Below are 22,369 nucleotides of genomic sequence, written 5' to 3' on the forward strand. Positions count from 1 at the left end.
AATAGATATTAGTTAATTTACTACACATTAGAAGGTTATTGGGAAATATTCATTGAAAGCCTTAAAGTAATTATTCTCCCGATGGAAGAAATCCGCCATTGATACTAGTTTAAGTTCCAAATTGCTTAGTATTCTGAAAGAATGTCATCGATTTCACATACTATGCTCATAACCTGGACTATATTTGTCATGACTTTGCATATATATAATTTGAGGTTTATTGTAATGCTACTCAAAAACCTGCAGCTAAAGAGTATTTTATATGAAGGAATAAATGGAGTTATATCATTCATATTTTGAAGTAGATTTATGTATATTTAGTTTAAAAATTATGCACAATGAACTGAAGGTTTTTTAAGATTGAACACATGTAGTATCTTAGTGCAAGTAGAGGATGAGAGAGTGACAGAAGTAAGGTCCCTGTATGAATGAATTAATGGGGTAAATATAAAGCATATTTAGAAGTAAAAGTATGCACATATATAAATTCGAGTAAAAAAATATTTGCACATTTAGTTCAAAATTTGCACATTCAATACAAAATATATGCACATAAAATCCTTCACATCCTTCTCATTTTAAGAAATTTCTCATTATATAGATATATATATATATATACTCCCTCTGTCCCTTATTGATAGTCTCTTATAGCCAATTCTTAAATCCCAAAATGTTAGTCCCATTTGGTTTTTCAAGTACCATTAATATTAATTTTTTTTACTCAAATTCCCTCCAATTTCAACAATATTTGTGCAAATTTTAACTTTTCCATGTGAATTTTGCATTTACATATACTTTTATTACTTTCTATCTCTACTTTTTTGCATGCCCAATGTAAATTTATCTTTCCAATATACTTTTACTACTTATTTAGGTCTATTAATTTCCGTGAAAATTGTCCTTCAGGGACTAACATTAAGGGACAGAAGGAGTATAATTCATCTCTTTATTTTCTTTCCTTCTTTTCCCTCCATTTCCTTCAATCCAAACAAACTGGAGTGATGAGGTTTGTCTCCGTGAGTGTCCTAATTTGTTGTCGAACTTGGACACTTAATAGTATTTTTTTTTTTTGGTAATTTAAGAACTAGATTAAATAATTATAAAAGTCATTGACAAACTAGAGAGAAAATATAATATAATGGCTTAGCTTTTTTCATTAACATATAGGGTTACAAACATCCTAAATCTAGAAAATAACAATATTCTAGAAAGATATAAATTGATTAAAATACACGATAAAATCCCCTAACAAATATTCCATAAGATAACCCAAATATTATATTATACGACATTTGATATTATCTTATTAGTCATACGGTTAAAACTTGAAAGGCCTCAACCTAGTTACAGTTAACTTCACCATAAGCAAAGGTTGGTTCAAAAGTGGTGTGATAACACCCAAATAACATGCTTGATTAGGAGTATTAATAAGTTTGCTGCCAAAAGTGGTGTGACAATAGTGTCATAGTTCATTGCCTCCGGTGTTTGCGGATTCCTGAAAAAAAAAAATATTAAAACATAAAAGCCAAGTCAGACACGGAGTACGTGCTTTCGTTCTTACTAGGATACAACACTAAAACAAAATGCCAGGTTTTGAATCATTCTTCTTTAATCTATATTCCCTGAATTATCTCAATCTCTCTCTTCTCTCTCCTGATGTCAAAAATTCAGGCAATCACCGGTTTAGAAGCTGGCCCTCCGACAGAATCGGCAGGGATCAATTACCACCACCCTCGGAGAATTATGTCAGTGACAATGGAATCTCCGATTTCCGTTCAAGAAGAAACCGGAGATTCTGAAGGCTTTATGATGAAGCATCAGAGACGATCACCGGAATTTTCTCTCATCGCCGGAAATCCACATCCTCCAGGGGATCAGCCCCCTTTGCTGCGCTATGACAGTTTCTCCAGAATATCGGCGATTGCTGGCTCTGCTGTTGAGGCTGCCGATCATCCTTATCAGCACGGATCATCCTCTCGATATTTTACCCTTGGTAATTAAATTTTCATTCCTTCTTGTTTGAGGTTATCTCTTATTTCCAAACCTAAATATGCTATTTTCTGTTTTATCCATCTATCTTTAAATCACTGTTTTTCATTTTTTTAAAAAAAAATTAAAATGGGGTTTTACATTTTTAAATTATGATTTGTATTTTCAGTAGTAATTACAATTTTTAAAAAATAAATTGTCAATTCAATTTGTCTGTGGTTTATTTTTGTGAAATTTAGCATTCAAATTATCAAGTTGATTGTTCTCAAATTCTTTTTGTATCAGAATTTGATTCTAGTTTAATAAATGAAGGCAAAAGAACTAGCTAAGCAAGTCAACCAGACATCTACTTCTATCCAGGGTCGTAGCAATGAATTTAGGGCCTGTTCTAATATTAAAATGGGCCTTAATAATTTTATTTTTAATTTAAGCAATACACTACTTCCCCATTTCAAATGAAATTGCTTTTGTATAACAATTATATATTCGATTACGCAAAATCAAATTTCCAAATAGTACTTATTTTAATTCTCGTCACTTTAATTAGGTTGAAAAGATTTCAACCTTCACAAATAAAAAATGAAAAGTTTTTTTTTTTAAAAAAAGAAAGTCCTTCGGTGAGAGATTAGCATTAATCGAATATCTGATCAATTCAGATAATATATATCCTATTACAAAGCCGAGCGAATTCTCAAATACTCTGCTCTTTATATAGTAGTCTATTAACAATCAATCATAGAGTAATTCCTTTCACTCGATTTCCACACTCCAGAACACCATGAAACGGTAAAACCACTGACTCTAATCTTTTTTTTCTTTTTTTTTGACCCAGACTCTAATCTTAATTATAAGACATTTTAACATTAGAATTTTTCAAAATAAACTACTATTTCAATTTTTTTTAAAAAGTAGCACCTTATGTAGAATTCCAGCATTGACTTATATTACATGTGACCCACAAAAACACCAATTCCAATCACATCTTCACTAGGCCACCACCTAATGACTGTCAGTGGCGCGATGTACCACCTTAGCTTACCCCTCTTATCCAAAGCCCACCCAAGTAAACTCCCTCGAAACCACTAAACAACCTTCGAAAACCCACCGAACCTCCTCAAAACCACCTAGTCACCTCCAGATCACCTCATGGTAATCCACCACTGGTATTCACACACTAATTTCTCGTCAACAACCTAACCACCACCAAAAATATCACCTAACTCTCAAAACCACCCAAAAACCACCGAAATTCTACCTTCGATATTTCAATTCAACAATGAGAATAAATTCTTATCTCCATGAAAACTGATGCATATCTAGAGGATACGTAAAAGAGCCATTAAAATTATATCTTTTGTTAATAATAGTTATACTTTGGATGGTTATTATAAAAAATATTTAGTAGTTATTTATCTTTTATTTTGATAGATTTAGTTTTGAAATTAGTTTATCTTTTGTTTTTAGAAAGCTCCATATTTTATTTTGTCCGTAGAGAGATTTGAGTTTTGATTATCATTTGTGTCACAAAAATTCTTTAACTCGTTTTTCCTCAAGAATAACAAATACATATATCTATAATCATATAATAAACATATAAAAATCCAAGAAAGGTTTAAAGATTGAGTTTTTTATTCGAGAAACTCAAAATAACTGCGTAAATACGCATCAAAAACCCAAGCCACTCCAAGTTGAAGTAGAGTAGATGAAGAAAAGAGAGATTTGATGTTTACAAAGAAGGGAAATTGCAAAACTAAGGGTCTGTTCACATTAACTTAATATCAGTTGAGTTCAACTCCAATCAGTTTAGTTCAGGTTCAGCTCTTAATATCTCTCTCATAAAATATTCATTTCAGTTCAGCTCCAATCAGTTCAGTTCAGCTCAAATCAGTTCAGTTTAGTAAATGTGAACAGGTATTAATGCAGTGGAGTTGGGGGGACATAAGTGAGCCAATGTTCAATTTTAGGGAATGAATATATTTCTTTGTATTATTTTCCATTCATAATAATCGGCCACATTTATAGACAATAGGAATATCCAACCCTATCCTAGTAGCTCACCTATATTTTTTCACAAGAATAATATCTTTATATATATTTTATCCTATCTCCAAATACTAAAATCCTAGTATTACAATAATATCTTATATGATAATAATATACATATCTCAATACCCTCACTCAAGTCAGAGCGTTTAGATCTCGAACGGCCGACTTGGAGAATAAAATAAAATTTTACATCGTGTCTTTGACAATAAACTATATAATTTGAAGGAAATATTGATAATTGCCACCTACTGTAGTTTACATTTTAGTAATTATCTCCAACAACAATTTTTATTTTATTTTACCACCAACCGTTTTAAAAAAACATCCAAATTCACCACCTCTTGCATGATGTCATCACCTTGGCCTCACCCCTTACTTTTCCTTCTTCCTTTTCCTTCTTCTCATGATTTACCCTTCTCTATTCATTCATTCATCACAAATTTTGGCAAAAACCTATAATCAAATCATGAAATTAAGAGCTTGTTTGGCAGGAAACAAGAAAAAAGTATTTCCACCTTTCTATTGTTAGTCTTCAAAGTTATCATGATTTTAATAAGTTTGACTTATTTTTGATTCATTATATATCATATGATTTTAAAAAACATAAAACCCAAAACAGAAAACTACAGTAATGCCAAATGAACCCTAAAATTAAGGTTTCAAAAATCGATCTCCTTGCTTTAATACTTAAATATAATTGTTGAAAAGGTACGCATTGTTGTTTTATGCTTTTGAAAACCTAAATTGGGGGTTTTGAAATGAAATTAAGATTTTGAAATCAAATTGGAGTAAAAAAAAATTAGTGGCCTAGTATAAAGGGAATTAAAGAAGAAAGAAAATGGAAGTGAAAGGACAAAGGGAAAATCAAGATATATAAAAGGGGGAAAAAGCAGGAAAATTGAAGGGAATGATGTCATGCAAGGGTGTTCGGGCAAATTGGTGGTGAAATATGATATTTTGAATAATTGTTGGTAGTAAAATAAAATTTAAATTATTGTTGGAGGTATTTGTTAACATGTGAACCATAATAGATGGTAATTATCAAATTTTCATAATTTGAATTATCCACAATCTCATGATAATGAATAGTGCGTGCAATTGATCACTCCTCCTACACAAACTCTCGTGTTTGAGATTCTTTTATTCTCTCCCTTGATGAGAATGTCATTCTTTTCGATAGCGTCATTTTTTTTCTTCTCCTCTCACTCGATCTCCTGTATATATAAGGTTTTGTCATTTTCTTTCACGAACTCCCGTGTTTTTCATCCTCTCCTCTCACACAAACTCTGGTGATTGAGGTTTTTTCATTGTCTCCTGTCACACGAATTATTGTGTAGGTTTTCACATTCTGTTATACGAACTTTCGTGTTTTTCATCATCCCATCTCACACGAACTTTCCTGTTTTTCACCCTCTCCTCTCACACGAACTTTCGTGTATTGTAATCGTCTTAAAATATTAATATTGAATTATTATGATTTATATTAATTAAAAATTATACATATATAGTCAAAATTGTGCATCGACATGTGTGTTATGTCACTATTGGACACTTAAAAAAATACAAAGGAAAAATAAAATAAAGCATCAATAATAAAAAGATTCATTGGGAAAATAAAATAAACTTTGTTTTTAAGGTGGTGAATTCAATATACTACCTCCGTTTCTTATTACTCGCAACAAAGGGGTATTATTATTTGTGAGATATAAAATATTCATTTGTTGCAAGTAATAAGAAACGGAGGTAGTATTACTAACTCCGTCAACAGTTATTTGCAACAAAGGGGGTTTACGCAACTCCTAGGCTAAAGTTTTTAATCATCATTATTGAAAAATAAGGGTATGTGATTAAGTATTAATCCTACCGAAAAAAAAAATTAAAAGTTAAACAAAACCCATAACCACTGAAACCTAGAACCACCACCTACCGTAACCACCAAACCCACCGAATCTCATGACCCAAAACCACCACTTAAACCATTGACACCCAACCACGAACCCAACCAAAATCACCATGAACCAAAACCCAACGAACCACCACGAACCAAAACCCAGAACCACCACGAACCAAACCCAACCAAAACCACCAAGAACCCCCCCAAATCCTTCGACTATCACCAAGAATCACTGAAACCCTTCAACGAACCACCGCAAACGACGAACCAAAAACCAAATACCCACCCACGAACCACCTGCAATTCCACCCACAAGCCACCAAATCCAACCACAAATCAAGCAGACCACCTCTGAAACCCACAAATAAGGATGTATTGGAATTTGAAAAGAGATTAAAGATGAAGAAGATGAATTGAGAGATGAAGGAGGAGAGAGAAAGATAATGGGGAGATGATGAATTGAAATTAATCTGATTATTAGGGTGGGAAGGGTTGGATAATTAACTTAGATTAAGGTTACAATGTTTTGTAATTATGTGTAGTATTATGTGCTAATAATTTTTAAGTGAGGGTATTTTGGTCATTTTGACAGAAAAAAGTTACTAAAATAGGAAAGAAATAAGTTTGTTGCAAATCATAGTTAGCACCTTTTTTTGGTAAATGTTGCAAATAACTGTTAACGGAGGTAGTATTTAAGGTAAATTAAATAAAAAAAATACTTTTCAAAGGTGGTAAAAGTGAAAAAAAAAAAATCTAAACTTGTACCCTTTTTTTTTTTTCAAAATATAGAGAGCAATATATGTATGAAAAATAAGTAATCATGTACTTCCAAATAGTTGAACATTTTGTCAAAAAAAAATAATAAAGATTGAACTTGTAGTTTATAACTAATTTGTCCACCATCATACCATTTGTAATTTAATACATGGTATATTATAGTGACTTATTTAATTTTTATAACAAATTAAGTGGGGCCAAGTGTAAAGTAATTAGAACTACAATTAATATAAGTTTTAATAAGGTCATATATCTTCAGACTAGATAAAATAAAATCAACTAAAAATGAGGTGAATTAACACACCATTGTAAGTTACTCTCTCCATCCTTAGCTATTTTATGTCCCATTGTGTTTTATTAGGTCCAATATTGAAAATATTGACGACAAATCCTCACTAATCTATAAAAATTATAATATAGTATAATTTTGTAAGAAACTACCTTATAAACACTAAACTAGTGTGTGTCCCGGGCGATGCCCCGGATTGCTAATTTGTACTTTTTACTTCTTTAATTTGATAATTATGTTCAATTGATTGTATAGCTAGTGTTTGATCCGAGCGTTATTGCCTCGGATATTACGGTTTTTTTAACATCACATATATTTGTTTTCCAATATTGTGAAGAATAAGTAAATTGAATAACCTCTAATTAGAAAGGAATATATAATGTTAATTATGTGAAATTTAAAACATTGATAATAGTGGTTGAGATGGTAAGTGTATAACCTTTATTTATTGGAGGTTGCGGGTTCGAATCTAGATTAAATCATAATTCATTTATTTTGTTAAATGAAGTTGCAAGCTTATGTGTCGCAAGAATAGTGACGTGGCATTGTGACATAGTATCGTATACATTGAAGAGTGCCACGTGGCACCGTTCCTTTAAAGATGTAAAAAACTACTTTATAAAACACTTAATGTTGTAAGCTACCTATTACCGGATTATTGCAATAAATAAGGGACGTTTAATGACTAATTTTCAATTATTTTTTCTCCTTTACCCACCCAATTTCTCCATAGCCTTCTTATAACTTATAACCCCTGATTCCCCTTATCTTTCATTGTTAAATCAAACACATGATAGCAACTTGTAACATTTAGTTTTTATAAGATAGTTACAGCAATAGGGAAGCAACAAGAATATAGAAAAATTTTGTATCTGCTGAATTTATATTCATTCATCTTTAAATAAAAGTCTCATTTCATCCAAAATTCTTATCACTAAATAACAGTTCACGTTAATTTATCTAATTATTCGCTTTTAATCACTACTAGAAAACACCCAAATTGCGATGGAAAAACTTTGACGGAAATTCCATCGGAAGCAGTTGTCGCAAAACACTTTGTAGGAAAAATTACCTTTTCTGACGGAAATTCCATCGGAACCACTATTCTGACGGAATTAAGGCATTGGAAGAAATTTTCCGGGGCTGGTTCCGACGGACACAATTCTATCGAAATTTTTCGACGGAATTTTAGTCGAAAAATCCTATTTAAAAAAAAAACCACGCCGTAGTACCACCGCCAAGGCGTATCACCACCTCCAACGACCAAAACCCAGTACCCTTACCCAACTGCCCGAAGAAGCCCAATAACCCACCCTAACCGAACGACCCAACCACCCACCCGAACCGAACCAGATCCACCACCTTAACCCACCCCACTTAACCCTAACCAACCTAAATCTAGATCTACCACCCAAACACACCCAAACCAAACCCAAATCTACAACCCTAACCAAACAACCACCCAAAAAATAACCTAAAATTGAAAAAAAAAATGCAAATCACTACCACTACTGCCGAAAAACCACAATTGCAACACAAAAATTAACAAAACAAAAACCAAAAAAAAAGGAAAGAAAATTAAAGTAAATAAAACTTACCTTAAAACCGAAATGGATGTAATTTCTCATCGAATTTGGTTTAATACGATCAATTTCGACCATACCTCTAGATCTAGAGATTTCATGGTCGAATTTGAACATAAAAACCATCAATTTGAATGAAATAGACCATCAACAGAGGAAGAAGAGGAGAGGCGTGAGAAAGAGGGAACATCGGCCCGACGGCGTCGTCACGAAAGCTTTCTCGTCGTAACAAGGCTTATCTTCAGTTTTGGAAATTTTCTTAAGGCTGGGAATGAAGTACCAGAAGTGAGGAAGAGAGAGAAGAGAAGAGGATGAGAACATGATGAGGGAGAAGAGACCCGTGAGAATGAAGCTGAGAACGAAAGAGAGAAGTGAGGAAGAGGAGAGAGAAAGAGAAGGGATGAAAGAGGGTTTTATTTATCAACAATGGTGAATCCTTTTCCATTTCCTTTCTTTTTTCACCAATTGACACATCATATTATCTTTTCTCCACATCAATTCCCACTATCTTAATCCTTTTTCTCATTCTCCTTCTCTAATATTTCCCACATAAATTAGGATCCTTTTCCATTTTCTTTCTTCTATTTACATATACCCCACTACATATTCTATCTCTTATTTATATAATTATTTATTAATGTAATAGTTTAAAAAAAAAACAAAAACTAAAAATATTAAGAAAAAATTGCTCGGAATAATCCCACCTTTAGGCCGTCCGATAAAAATAATCCCACCTTTGGATTATTTTTAAATAATCCCACCTTTATACCCACTCCGCTATAAAAGTCCCATTTTACTTGGAACCGGTTGAGCAACTATTTTTTTTTAAAGTTGAATTAACACGTGTCGCTTCTTGATTAGTCAAAAAAATAAAAATAAAAAAGTAGTAAAAAACCACCACCACCACCCAAGCCACACCAATTCACCCACCACCACCCAACCTAAACCCTTGAACCACCATCCCACCCACACTTGAAACTACTGCACTGACCGGAATCCCACCAAGCTAACCCAACCCAACCCTAATTTCCCATTAACCCAACCCTTTAACCCCATTAACCATTTAACCTAACCCCAAAGCTCCATTAACCCAAGAAAATCGGGGCAGGGGAGTTCGACAACGCGGCTGGAAACGGTGGACGATGGAGATCGACGCGGCCAGAATCTAGGGATGGAGGAGGTCGGCACGCCGGAGCTGTGTTTAAGGGAGTTAAATTGTGGTGGCTCGCCTGGGTTTCCGCGGGGGAAGGAGTGAGGGAGAGGGTTGGTGCTTTAGGGGAGGGTGAGGGGGTAAGTTGTGCGCCGGAGCTGGGTTTGGGGATGGGTTCTTGGTGCATCGATGCCGGGGAGGGAGGTAGGCAGGCCGGGTTGGGTGTGGAGGGGTAAGGGAGCTGGGGAGGGGGTTCGACAGTGGTTGCGCGCTTGGTTTCGTGAGGGAGGGATGTGGTTCAGTGCGCCGCTAATGCCGGCACTGGCATTGGGGTCTGAGCTGCCGGAGCCTCGGTGCTGGGGCGGCGGGGAAAGCTTGGGCTGGTGGTGTTTTTATATAATTATTGATTTATTTATTTTTTCGTTAAAAAATATTTAAACTTACTTTTAAATTTATTTTATTTATATTTTTTTAACGAATCATAGGTTGACACGTGTCAAGCAACTTGTTAACAAGTTATTTGAGCGGTTGGGACCATTTCTAGCGGATTGATATCAAAGGTGGGATTATTTTTAGCGGACAGGCCAAGGTGGGATTTTTATTCAGGGCAATTTTTCTAAATATTAAAGCTTTTTGCACAAGAGCCAAGTAAGAGGATCCTTTCCATTAAGAGAAAACTATCATTTCCTCTTCTTAAAAGGATCCTCTCCCCCCTCTTACACATCAATGAGGACCTTTTAGCCAACAAAAATTAAAGTGAGCTAAAAGGATACAAATCCTCATTGCTGCTGGTGCTCTAATAAAGGCGTGACATATTTAAGGCTGAGAAGATTGAGAACATAATTTTTTAAAAAAATTATGTTCCAACAAATATTTCCGTCCGAAATTCCGACGGAATATAAATCCGTCGGAAATTTTAATTATTTCGTCGGAATATATATTTCGAAATTCCGTCGAAATTTTTTTACGGATTGTTTGAATTCGTCGGAAATATCCGACGGAATATAAATCCGTCGGAAACTTTGAATTTTGCAACGAACCGGTCTATCGGAATTGATCCATCGCAAATCAGCTATTTTCTAGTACTGTAATTAACTATACTTTTTTTTTTTAATGAAGTATAACTAACTATACTTCATTATCAACTTGTTATTTATCAACTAGTAATTAATTACCTTTAAAAAAAAAAAAATTTAAAAAAAAAAAAAAAAAAAAAAAAAAAAACACTAGTAATTAATTAAAATCTTTATCTTGATTATTATATTCATTGTTTATCAACTAGTAACTCTCACTATCTTGATATTGAATAATCAGCATGTACTCACATATTTCTTTTCTACAGGTTCTAAAATTTTGGGAGATCACACTTGAGGAGGTGATGTGAGGCAGGCGTGTATCTTTTCTCCCCCTCCCCCTCCCCCAAAACAATACCCCTACGGCCCCAACAACCACTTGAGGTGGTGATGCGCGTGCAGCAGGCGTGCATCTTTTCTCCCCTGACATTTGTAAATTTAGCTACCCCTCAGGTGCATGAGAACCAATTTTTAGGTACACTCCCATAGCCCCTTGTAGAGATAGATGTATCCTAGCCCCCAAAGAACAGCCAGCTAAGAACTCCATCAATTTTATGTAATAGCATTTGATACTTAGGAACATAAATATTAATATTTTACACGCCTTGCAAGAGCAATGCTAATTAAATGATGATAAATCTATCTTTTGTAAAATAAGTTTGTTGGTATTTTAGACCTTATGCTGGTACAATTATTACAATAACTTTAGAGTTTTTTTTTTTTTTTTTTTTTTTTAATAGAATTATTACATCAACTAGAGGCCTAATAGTAGTAATGAACAATTGTTTTGTCATTCATGATTAATTAGAGTAATTATTGGAGTTAACTTTGACGGTTGAATAGTTTTTTTTAACATAGTATTTACCTCATCAAATCATATAAACTAGACTTGATACATGCATAATACATTCTTTGTAAGAGAATCAGATTCGATCAATCCAAAAAAAAAAAAATAAAAATAAAAATAAAAATAAATAAATAAATAAATTATATCTTTATCAGAAGAATCATTTTGTAAACTGATATCGTGCTATGAAATAAATTACTTACGGAGCGTTGGTTTGTTTTTTCATCGTGTGGCATACGTACATGATGGATCTTCTTTTGGGTTTGTAAATAATTCAACTCATCATCTCTAAACCATACAATAATTCATCTTCTCAAAACTATGCACTTTGTAGTAGCACCTGGCAACAATAAGATCGAAATCTGTTCTGATTGGGCGAGTATAAACAAAAAATTCTCTTGGATATATCTACGCGATGATAGTTCAAAAACCATCTGCATGTTTCAAAATACTTCTCATTATGTGAGTATCACCAAGCTATGATTCCATAACACATTACTTAAAATTCTTAATAACACATACATACAACAAGCTGACTTAACTATACACTCATTAACAATTACAGTAAATTAAATGCACTTTTTGCATGTATTGAGAATTTGAGAAACATGGGAAGCACTGTATTCAGCATATCATAATGAGTTATACACATATCCCCCATATAGCTTATCATATAATGTAATGTCCTTCGTCCCACATGCATCAACAAGAATATTCATATCAAACCATTTTTCAATAAAAAATACGCATAATACAAGTGTAAAGAAAATCTATGGACAAATGGTTAGTTGTGGGTGCTAGTTTGGTTGCGAAAGTGGCTGGAAAGGAGCTAAGCGGTGGTAGTTTCTCGCTACACAAGGATGTGAAAGACAGCAGAGAGAGACGGAGAGGGAAGAAAATGATGTTAATATAGTAGAATACCTGGAATATAAGAGAATAAATATTGGATAGTTTTCCATTCATTTTTCGCGCTATACATGTCAATGTAATCTCTGGTCTCTAGTCTCCAATGTGCAATGACCTTGTAAATGCCGTACAGAGTTGTATAAGAGCACATCTACTTTTTCGAAAGAAAGAGCACATATACTGATATACCGAGTACTAATAAAAGTCAATGAAAGCGTAGCGGACACGACGCTGGACTTGACAATTAAACAATGGACAAAGTCATATTTATAATAAACAAAACTAATTTTTTTATTATTATTTTAAATGATCATCAAGTTATTTTTTTTTCTTTTTTTTTTTTTTTTTTGGAGGAAAAGTGGAGTATTTTAATTTTTGTTTACCTTGCATCATATGAAATTATTTTATTCCTACTTCCCCATTTTATAATAGTTGCAATAGTTTAACTAATATATATGTCAATATACAACTTTAATTAATTATTTATATTTGTAAGTAATAATACATTTTCTCTGTTTTTTACTTGACATATTTCTTTTTATCAAGTTTGTCAATGCTGCACTAATTGAATGTTATTACCAATAATTAAAATTTTTAAAAAGTTTGTCAAGATTACTCAATCGACCAGGAGTAATTCAATCGTAAGGGGTTACCCTTAATATGTAATCCCAACCACATAAATATTTTGCTTTGGGTTTTATAAAAAATATGGTCAAACAAATAAATGAATAAGATTTGTTCCTTAAAAGTGAAGGGTATAGATCCACAAGTAAAATAGTAACTACAATATTTTTATAGAGTCATTGATAAGTTTTCCAGACAAGCATGAAGTTACTCACTCCGTATTGTCCTGTAGTTGACAATTGACAACGACATCCAAATTTATAATTAGTGATATGAAATGATATACTTGTTATACAATACGTAGTATTAGACTATTTCCTCCGCCCAAGATTTGTAGAGGAATTACTTGTTGACACTTGTAGATGATTAGGTCTAGGTTGTTAATCTTGTGATCACTTTGCGCATTTTAAATAACTAAAATTTATGTTTCATTGGCCGAAAATTTCAAATACTGATGGGAAGAATAATCAATCAGTAAGTTGCAGAATGATCAATACAAAGTTGGAAAAGTCATTGTGACAACGTTTATGTCCTTTTTAATTGCCAAGTGTAGTCCTGTTAAAAAAAAATTGCCAAGTGTTTCGTGTCACCTGCAATGGTATCCACAGCAATTTGCTTATTTGCCGCCGTTTTGCACTAGTGCACTACCCCACTACAGGTTTCAAAAGCAACTCGGCCTTTAAAGAAAAAAGAAGTCATACGTTCAAACTGTAGCCAATCTTAATTAATCAGAGAAATTCAGAAACCTAATTCAATTTGACCCCATCTACCCACTGAATGAATTTTTTAATAGTAGAAGACTATCAAAAGAAATCCGAATATTCGGTTCCGCATTATTTTAAATGGCCGCAATAAAATTGTGACCGTTATATTAGATCAAATCAGAATCATTAATTTCTTTTAATTAATATGAACTGTTGATAAATTGATGGATGATTTCTCCCATGTTCTATCTACTATCATTCGGTTTTCAATTTTTTACAGATTAGTTTTTAATTCTTTCCTTGCTCAATGTCGTTTGATTTGCTTTCATTCTTCTTAATTGTGTTGCTTCAATCCAATCCTCATCCCCATTAATTAATTTATATAAGTAGATTTTTCAAAAACTGAAAGGACAACAATATTCTATTTTGACAGAAAAGTAACAGATGACGAGCTTGCGGAAGGCAAAGCAGATTTTGTCCAGGCAATCAAAACCTCAAAGGCTCATGTTACAGAGTTTCTACACTAATTTAAACAATTGCGTCAAACATCCAAATTTATGGGTTTAAAAGGAAAAAAGTCACCATCGACAATTTATCATGTGGCGAAAAACCGAAAACAGTTATACAAATTAAACAAACCGCACAAAAGCTTTAACAAAAAGAGAGAATTAACACTAGTTGAAGAAGAAAATGACGTACACAGATATACTTTTTCCAAAATAGCAAGAATATTACTCTGTAGTTTTAAACCGAATTCAAAACCAAATGATCGATAATGGGATATAATATAGGGATTTTATTGTCAACAACTTTCAAAAATAAAACTAATAGTCAATTTTATCAACGGTTCACATTAATCTAAATAAATAAACGGTTGTGATTTGATGTACTATAATGACCACAATTTTATTGTAGCCACTCAAAAGTCATCCGCTAATGAACATATCCCTTTTTAAAGATTTATTTATATAACCCGACCATATGTGGCTATCATTAGTTCATTAATATCATTTTAGTTATATAGCTACAATAAATTGATTTAATTTAGTTTAAAGATAAAACGGATACAAGAACTAATACTTAATAAGAAAACTAATTACTGTTAATGACACGATAGAGAAGTAAGGGGCCGTTTGGTTAGGGGTAATCAGGAAAGGGAATGGGAATCAACTGGCCCAATTCCCTTTATTGATCTTTGTTTAGCAATTTCTTTTATTCCCTTTCCCCTCTTCATTACCCCAAATCCCTCTAAGTTCATTCCCCACCCCCCTAAACTTTTCCATTCCCATTTCCTAGCCACCACCACATCACCACCTTCCTACCTCCACACACCACCGAGAAACCCAACAACCGCACTACCCACGATTCACCGCCTCTCCTACGACCCTCGCCGCCTCCCCCCTCCCCGTAAAACTCTCTTCTGCTCACACAAAAACATCCCCAACCCCTAGAAATCCCTCCCTCTCCCCCGCAAAACCACCGTTCAACCCTCCTCCACCCTCAAAACCCTAGCAGCTAAGGGCTAGGATGTTTCTAGGGTTTTTTTGGGTTGATTTTTGGGGAAGAGAGAGCTACGCGAGGCCGGAGAAGGGCAGCGAAGGTGCGGCGAAGGGCGGTATAGGTGCGGCTTGTGGTTTGGTGGACGGATGGTGGCTAGAAAAGGTGGAAAATGAATGAATTAGGTGGTTGTGGGGTGGTTTTGTGTGTAACACCCTAGAAATTCCTTTCCTTAAAATACCTCTTTTTACCCTTTTAAAGTACGAAATAAGAATATCTAAGACATTACCGCCACCGTGAAAACGTTTAAGGCAACTATCAAAAATACACAGAGGAAGACTTAAAACCAAAACCATTCAAAATGAGTCAACTTAAAAGTCAACCAAACGAAAGTAAAGTTTAAAACCAAAACAAACGAAGTCAATTAAAAATCAAACTACAACTTGGAACCATTAAGGCCCTTATTCAAAACCAAACCAAATCCAAATCTTTACGTAATCCAAAACCAAATCCAAGTCAATGAAAAAAACACATCGTAATCTAATGGAAATAAGCATGATTCGCTTTTCACTCATGCCCCGTCATGAATATGCTTCAGTACCTGAAAAGCTTATCTCTACTTAATTGCTTCCACTACTCTCTATTAAAAATGGGTCATCATAGGGCCAAGATAAAAACATGGCCAAAACACACAAACACACACAATCAGCAAAGCTGAGTACATAAGCGTAATTAAACACACTAACATGCATTCACCTATCAACACACCCTTACCTCAATGCACCTGTGAATAATCACACACAATATTCATCAAGACTCTTTAACTAGACACTAAATAATTTACTAAGCGTTGATTACGCATTGAACGGGTTTCCAACTCTACCTCCCCCAAATAAATTGAGGTTAACTGACACGGGAGCTAACTGTGCCAGCGACAAATCCACACATAGGTGGCGGAATTCGTGCCCATAATAATAAATAAAAAGGAATGTACAGCGTCTTGTACTCCATTAGAAGTTATGATCAAATATAAAGTCACATAACTCCCCCCATATGTTCATACTCAAGGTATATACGTTCCAAGAGTTTAAGTGCGTAATTTCTTTCACTTTACGTTGTTTACATATTAGTAGACTTGGTGATGACTCTCAAAGCATAACAATTCAATCAACAATAATTATTCAATCAAAAAACATACCAATTTAATTATTGAATATTTAGTGACCATATAATATTTAATGTTGAACCCTTTTTAATTCTACCTCGATGTCAAAGACACCTTAAATGCATAAAGCGCCAAAAATCCTATCCCTCGGTGATTAAAAACACCTTAAGTGCACAAAGGCACCAACATACATTTTATTCTTCGTGTACATAGACACTTATATAGCTCCTTCCTCATGCTTAAAGCATCAATAAAATTATATAAACCATAATAAAATTCCTTTTCAATATTCCAAACCAAATTAAACATGTTTAATTAAACATGCACTCTAACATGCCATAAATAAAAGTGTAGTCCATATAATTATGCCAAAATATAAATTCCCAATCCATAAACCATCACAAATAAATCATGCTTCACAATTCAATTACCAACACCAATAATTCACAATTACAAACATAGACCTTAGCATCATACTACTTGTAATTGATTTAAATCAAGCCTAGCATGATACTACATCACCAAAATATGCTAAGTACGCGAACGTACCTTGAGTACGATCTTAAAATTGCCACGACTAATAGAAATTGCTTACTTCGAAGTCTCCTACACATTAAAATCATAATAGAGTATTAAACCCACTCTTAACAAATTTTCAGCAATATATACTATTATAAAAACCCTCATAATTTAATTAAAATAAGCTGAAATTATATTTGAAACACCATATACTTAAGTCCCAATTAATGGGTAATTGAAATTTCTTTAAGAAACATAATATTAAGTGCTCTACATAAAATTCCAGCACTTTATTTTAATTAAAACTTTCTGTAAATTAGTCTTAAAACACTTTAATCAAAGATCTAAACCATAATACATCATATTCTTTCAATAATTCTTAAATCAAGAACCTAGGGTTTATTGGGGCTTTTTAATTAAAAACTAAATCTGAAAATTAATCAACATAATTATTATAATTAAACATCAAAATTAAATCCCAAAACTCATAATTTACAATTAGATTAAAGTATAGATTAAATTAGAGAAAGAAAGATTAGATTTTTAAGTTTTTTTTTTCGAATACAGGGACTGCCGACAGCAGGCCGGCACTACTACCGGCTGGGTGGCTGGTGGTCGGCGGCCGACCGGTGGTGGTGGTTGCCGGTGGTGGTCCGAAAACAAAGGGAAAGGGGAAGGAGAAAGAAAAAGAAAGAAGAAAAATAAGGAGAAAAGGGAGAGAAATTTACCTTGGGTTTTCTCCACTCTGGGCAAAGTTAATTTGCCTCATACCTTCTCTACCAACCCTTTTTCCTAAACTTTCATCTTTTAATTTTCCTAATCCCTTCCCTAATAAAAAATGCTAAAACCATACTTTCTTAAAATAAAACCCCAACTTTTATATAATTAAATAAACTTTCCTTTTATAAAAAATATTTCCAACTTACATGGAATAAGTAGTTAAAATACCATAATTAAAATATTAAAATTATTTAAATACCTTTATAAATACACATTTTAAATAAAATACGTATAAAAATAGAGGGTATTACAGTGTGGTAGTGGGATGATGGGATTGTTTCCCTTGGTTTTGAAAACAAACAACATAGTGAATATTGGGTATTTTCATTCCATTCTCTTCCATTCCTTTTGTTCATTCCATTCCGTTTACCCCGGGTAAACCAAAAAGGCCCCTAAAAGTAGTAGCAAGGGTTAGATATTCCATTTGATTTCAATGTTCATTCATTACATTGGCGGATCTAGGGGGGTACATAGAGTTACAGCTGTACCCCCATTCCGCGAGAAAAAAACAAAAAACAAAAAACTGATACAAAAAGAGACCGCCTGTATCTAATAGGCGGTCTCTTTGGTACTCTGTTATGTACTACGCCACAACCAAAAAGTACAACCGAATCAGCGCGGCTTTTTGGTATCAATTCTAAGAGACCGCCTATTTTAAAACTGGTCTCTTAGGTGAAATATTTTCCTTACTGCTCCGTATTACTTTTGATCAAAGAGACCTATTGTTAAAATAACAGGTCTCTTAGGCAATAATGTTTATTTTCCAGCGATACATTTGTACTTTTGATCAAAGAGACCTATTGTTACCATAACAGATTTCTTAGATTATCTCTTTTTAAAAACAATACATATTTAGGGCCTGTTCTCTTACGTTGAAATTCAGTTCAGTTCAGTTCAGTTCAGCTGAGTTCAGTTCAGTTCAGTTCAGTTCAGTTCAGTTCAATTCAGTTCAGTTCAGCTCAATTCAGTTCAGTTCAGTTCAGTTCAGCTCAATTCAGTTCAGTTCAGTTCAGTTCAGTTCAGTTCAGCTCCTCTCCTAATTTCCTTCTCTTATAAAATATTCATTTCAGTTCAGTTCAGTTCAGCTGAGTTCAGTTCAGTTCAGTTCAGTTCAGCTGAGTTCAGTTCAGTTCAGCTGAGTTCAGTCAATGAGAACAGGCCCTTAGTTAGTCAATTATAATCCTTGTTGTCGGAAGATAGGGTGTATAGTACACGCATATACTAACAATAGTTAAATGGTTTATTAACTCAAAATTTAGTTAAGCAAAAATTATTACGCTCCACATATTACTTTGTATTTTGTAAATTTTTTTTAATAATCCTTAATTTCGTACCCCCATTCCCCAAATCCTGGATCCGCCACTGATTCATTACACTGTTTTATTAATTCAGATGATTTCTTACAATGACAACATCGATCAAAATATATATGGGGAACCATTCTTACGAGATTGATCTGAACTCCCAGCTTGTAAAGAAGCTAAGGTTCCAATGCTGATGAGATGGTAGGGGCTTAGTGAGAGCATCTGCTAGTTTCGTAGAGGAAGGAACATAGGTGTGATCAATCATGCCCTCAGCTGCTTATAAGGAAAATCAGTGAGTTTCAAGTAAGAGCGGGTCCATTGACAACTTTAAGTTTCTGCAATTATTGAGCTAGTATTCATTGAGCAAGTCCAAGATATACTTTCTTTAAGACATAAAGTACCCTTAATTGCTCCTGTTTATTTCAATCCCTACGAAATAAGATTGATCTCCCATATCTTTCATGTGGAATTCACTGTTGGAATAAAGAAAGGGAATTCAAGATGTTACTTCACATTCTTAATTTCAATTGAATAATTCTCACATAACACCTCATTTAAGTAAGTTTAAGGTGATAAATCACCAACTTTATACTTTTGTGTAACTCTTATAACCCTCCCCTTTTATGAGAATGTTAAAGGTGATTAATTACCACCATCAATTTGATTATTCATCTCCCTTGACGTTTGATGGGATTCTTCTTCTATGTTTTTCTATAAATAGAAGAAGTCTTTATTATGTTACATACACTTAAGAAATACATATCAAACACAAGCTAAACACATACTATATATTGGGCATAAGTTACTTGGCTCTAACCTTCCACCCAAAAGTGCCTTTGAGTGGAAGTGGTGTGTTAACCTTAGGGAACCTGCCGACACATACAATTGAGCACCCCGGTTGCGTCAGAATTTCGTTTTCAAGTCAGTGAATTTGCTTCACAACACACCATACTCACTCCTTTTTGTGAGATCAATTTTTCAGTCTTGCTTAATATTATTATACTATTTGTAATAGACTACTCCTTTATTTACAACAATTTGAAAATGAAATAATGTTTATTGCTAATAGTATCGTGAGTCTCTTCCCAACCTCTCTAAGTTGGAACCTTTTGATGGTAACAATTATAAGAGGTGGTCATAAAAGTTACTATTTTTTTTAACAAGAGGAAATAGATTATATCTTAAATGAAGATGTCATTGAAATATTGGAGAAGCCGGAAGAAGCAGCCAAAACCGTAACGGATCCCATTCCGATGGCCATCACTGAGGCTTTGAAGAAAAAGGAAAAGGACAACAATATTGTTCGTGGTCATCTCCTCAATCATATGAACAATACTTTGTTTGATTTGTTTGTCAATTTCAGGTCAAGCAAGGCCATTTGGGACTCTTTGGAGAAAAAGTATGGAGCGGATGATGCCGAGAAAAAGAAGTATGTGGTGGGAAAATGGCTTAATTTCAAGATGGATGATGAGAAGCTTATCATGTCTCAGGTCCATGAATATGAGAACATGGTGACCAAAATTCTTGGTGAAGGCATGAAGATGTGTGAGACTCTTCAAGCCAATGTCCTCTTGGAGAACTTCCCTCCCTCTTGGAATGACTACCGGAATTCTTTAAAGCACAAGAAGAAGGATATGACTCTTCAAGAGCTTATTAGCCACATGAGAACCGAAGAGGCTAATCGCCTTAAGGATAAGTTTTAGAATTTATCTCTTAATTCTTCTAAAGCTAATCTTGTAGAGTCTTCTTTGAATGTGTCTAAAACAGGAAAAATTCTAAGAAGAAGGGAAACAACAAGTCCATAAACAACTTCACTCCAAACAATTGATCTTTCATGCATCCTTAATTGCGGGGGATCAAACATCGGTCCTCCCTACCAACTACCAAGTGTAGTCTCAATTATCACCACTACACCAATAACCAATTGGTTATTGAGCTGGTTTTTGGTTTAACATGGTGGTATCAAGAAATCTCATTCACCCTTTCGTGGAATATTTAGTTATATACAATTGATCTTACATGCAACCTTATGCACCTAGGATAAATGCAACACTAACCCAATAAAGAAGCCCAGTTGCAAAACTTGCCCAAACGAAAATGCGACCCACTTCCCAACCGCCATATTTTGGCTTTCAATATATCTTTTTCTTAAAAAAAACCATTTTACTTCTCTCTCATTTAATTTTTCAAAAATATATGCAATTAATTTCTCTAATTTTCTCTCTCCAACTTCATTCTCTCTCCTCTACATGATTTTACTTCACTCAAATCTGAAACATCAACAATGGATATACGAGAAGAGATGCATGCAAAATCAACAGGATCATCCCAAGAAAAGGTAAGATTTCACTGATTTTTGTCCGAATTTATGTAGATTTTTATCTGGATTTTTCGAAACTCTATTATTCTTCGAAAATTTTATGTTAATTAGTAAAATTTTCTGTTCATATTCTTTATGAATTTACTAAGGAAAACAATTAGCATGATCATATATTCAACGGTTAAGTTCATTTTTTGAAATGCACGTGTTCATATATTTTATGCTTATGTCCACTTTCTAAAAAGCATGCCTATGTTCATATATCTATTCTGAAATAATGTGTTCATATATTTTATGCTTATGTTCATACACTTTCTGAAAAGCTTGTGTTCACTTAGCTTTTAGGTAACCTTAGCATATGTTCATATTTTGTTTGATTGGGTTCACTTTCCGAAATGCGTATGTTCATATTTTTTATGCATATGTTCACTTTCTTAAATGCTTATGTTCATATTTTGAATGCTTAAGTAAACTTTCTAAAATGCTTTTGTAAACTTTCTAAAATGTTTATGATCACTACTTTCTGAAATCCATATGTTAACCTTCTAAAATGCTTATGTTCATACGCATTCAAAAAATGAACCAATGCATATGTTCATATTTTGAATGCGTATGTTCATTTTCTAAAATGCATGTATTCATATTATTAATGCATGTTCATATTTTTAATGCATATATTCATATTTTTAATCGAAATTCATACACATATCAAATTGATCGAAACTTATATGCAATTCATATGAATTCAAAATATCATATAAGATTTAATTAATCAAAATTAAGCACAATATCACCACATAATAAATCGAAATTCATACATAAAAATTTTGAACAGAAAAAAAAACATGAAGAACGAAATTTACACAAAATTCATTCTTCTGTTTTTCTTATAGTTGTAACAC

General features: G+C 33.5%; 1 protein-coding gene across 1 annotated transcript; it reads left to right on the forward strand.

The window, feature by feature from the left end:
• Window positions 1–1,755: 1,755 nt before the first annotated feature.
• LOC145600410 (uncharacterized) lies at window positions 1,756–20,850 on the forward strand. Its single transcript, XM_081656307.1, has 2 exons — window positions 1,756–1,993; window positions 20,312–20,850. Exons 1-2 carry the CDS (start codon window positions 1,756–1,758, stop codon window positions 20,848–20,850), a joined length of 777 nt encoding a protein of 258 aa, XP_081512433.1.
• Window positions 20,851–22,369: the final 1,519 nt, after the last annotated feature.

This window comes from Chenopodium album, chromosome 21, assembly GCF_948465745.1.
Source record: "Chenopodium album chromosome 21, dcCheAlbu1.1, whole genome shotgun sequence".
Taxonomy (NCBI): Eukaryota; Viridiplantae; Streptophyta; class Magnoliopsida; order Caryophyllales; family Amaranthaceae; genus Chenopodium; species Chenopodium album.

Excerpts from the sequence above, each read along its gene's own strand:
- LOC145600410 (XM_081656307.1), top strand. The coding sequence starts at position 1,756 with ATGGAATCTCCGATTTCCGTTCAAGAAGAAACCGGAGATTCTGAAGGC. Across the intron at positions 1,994-20,311 it reads CTCTCGATATTTTACCCTTG|AGGAAATAGATTATATCTTA; the intron begins GTAATTAAATTT and ends TTTTTTAACAAG.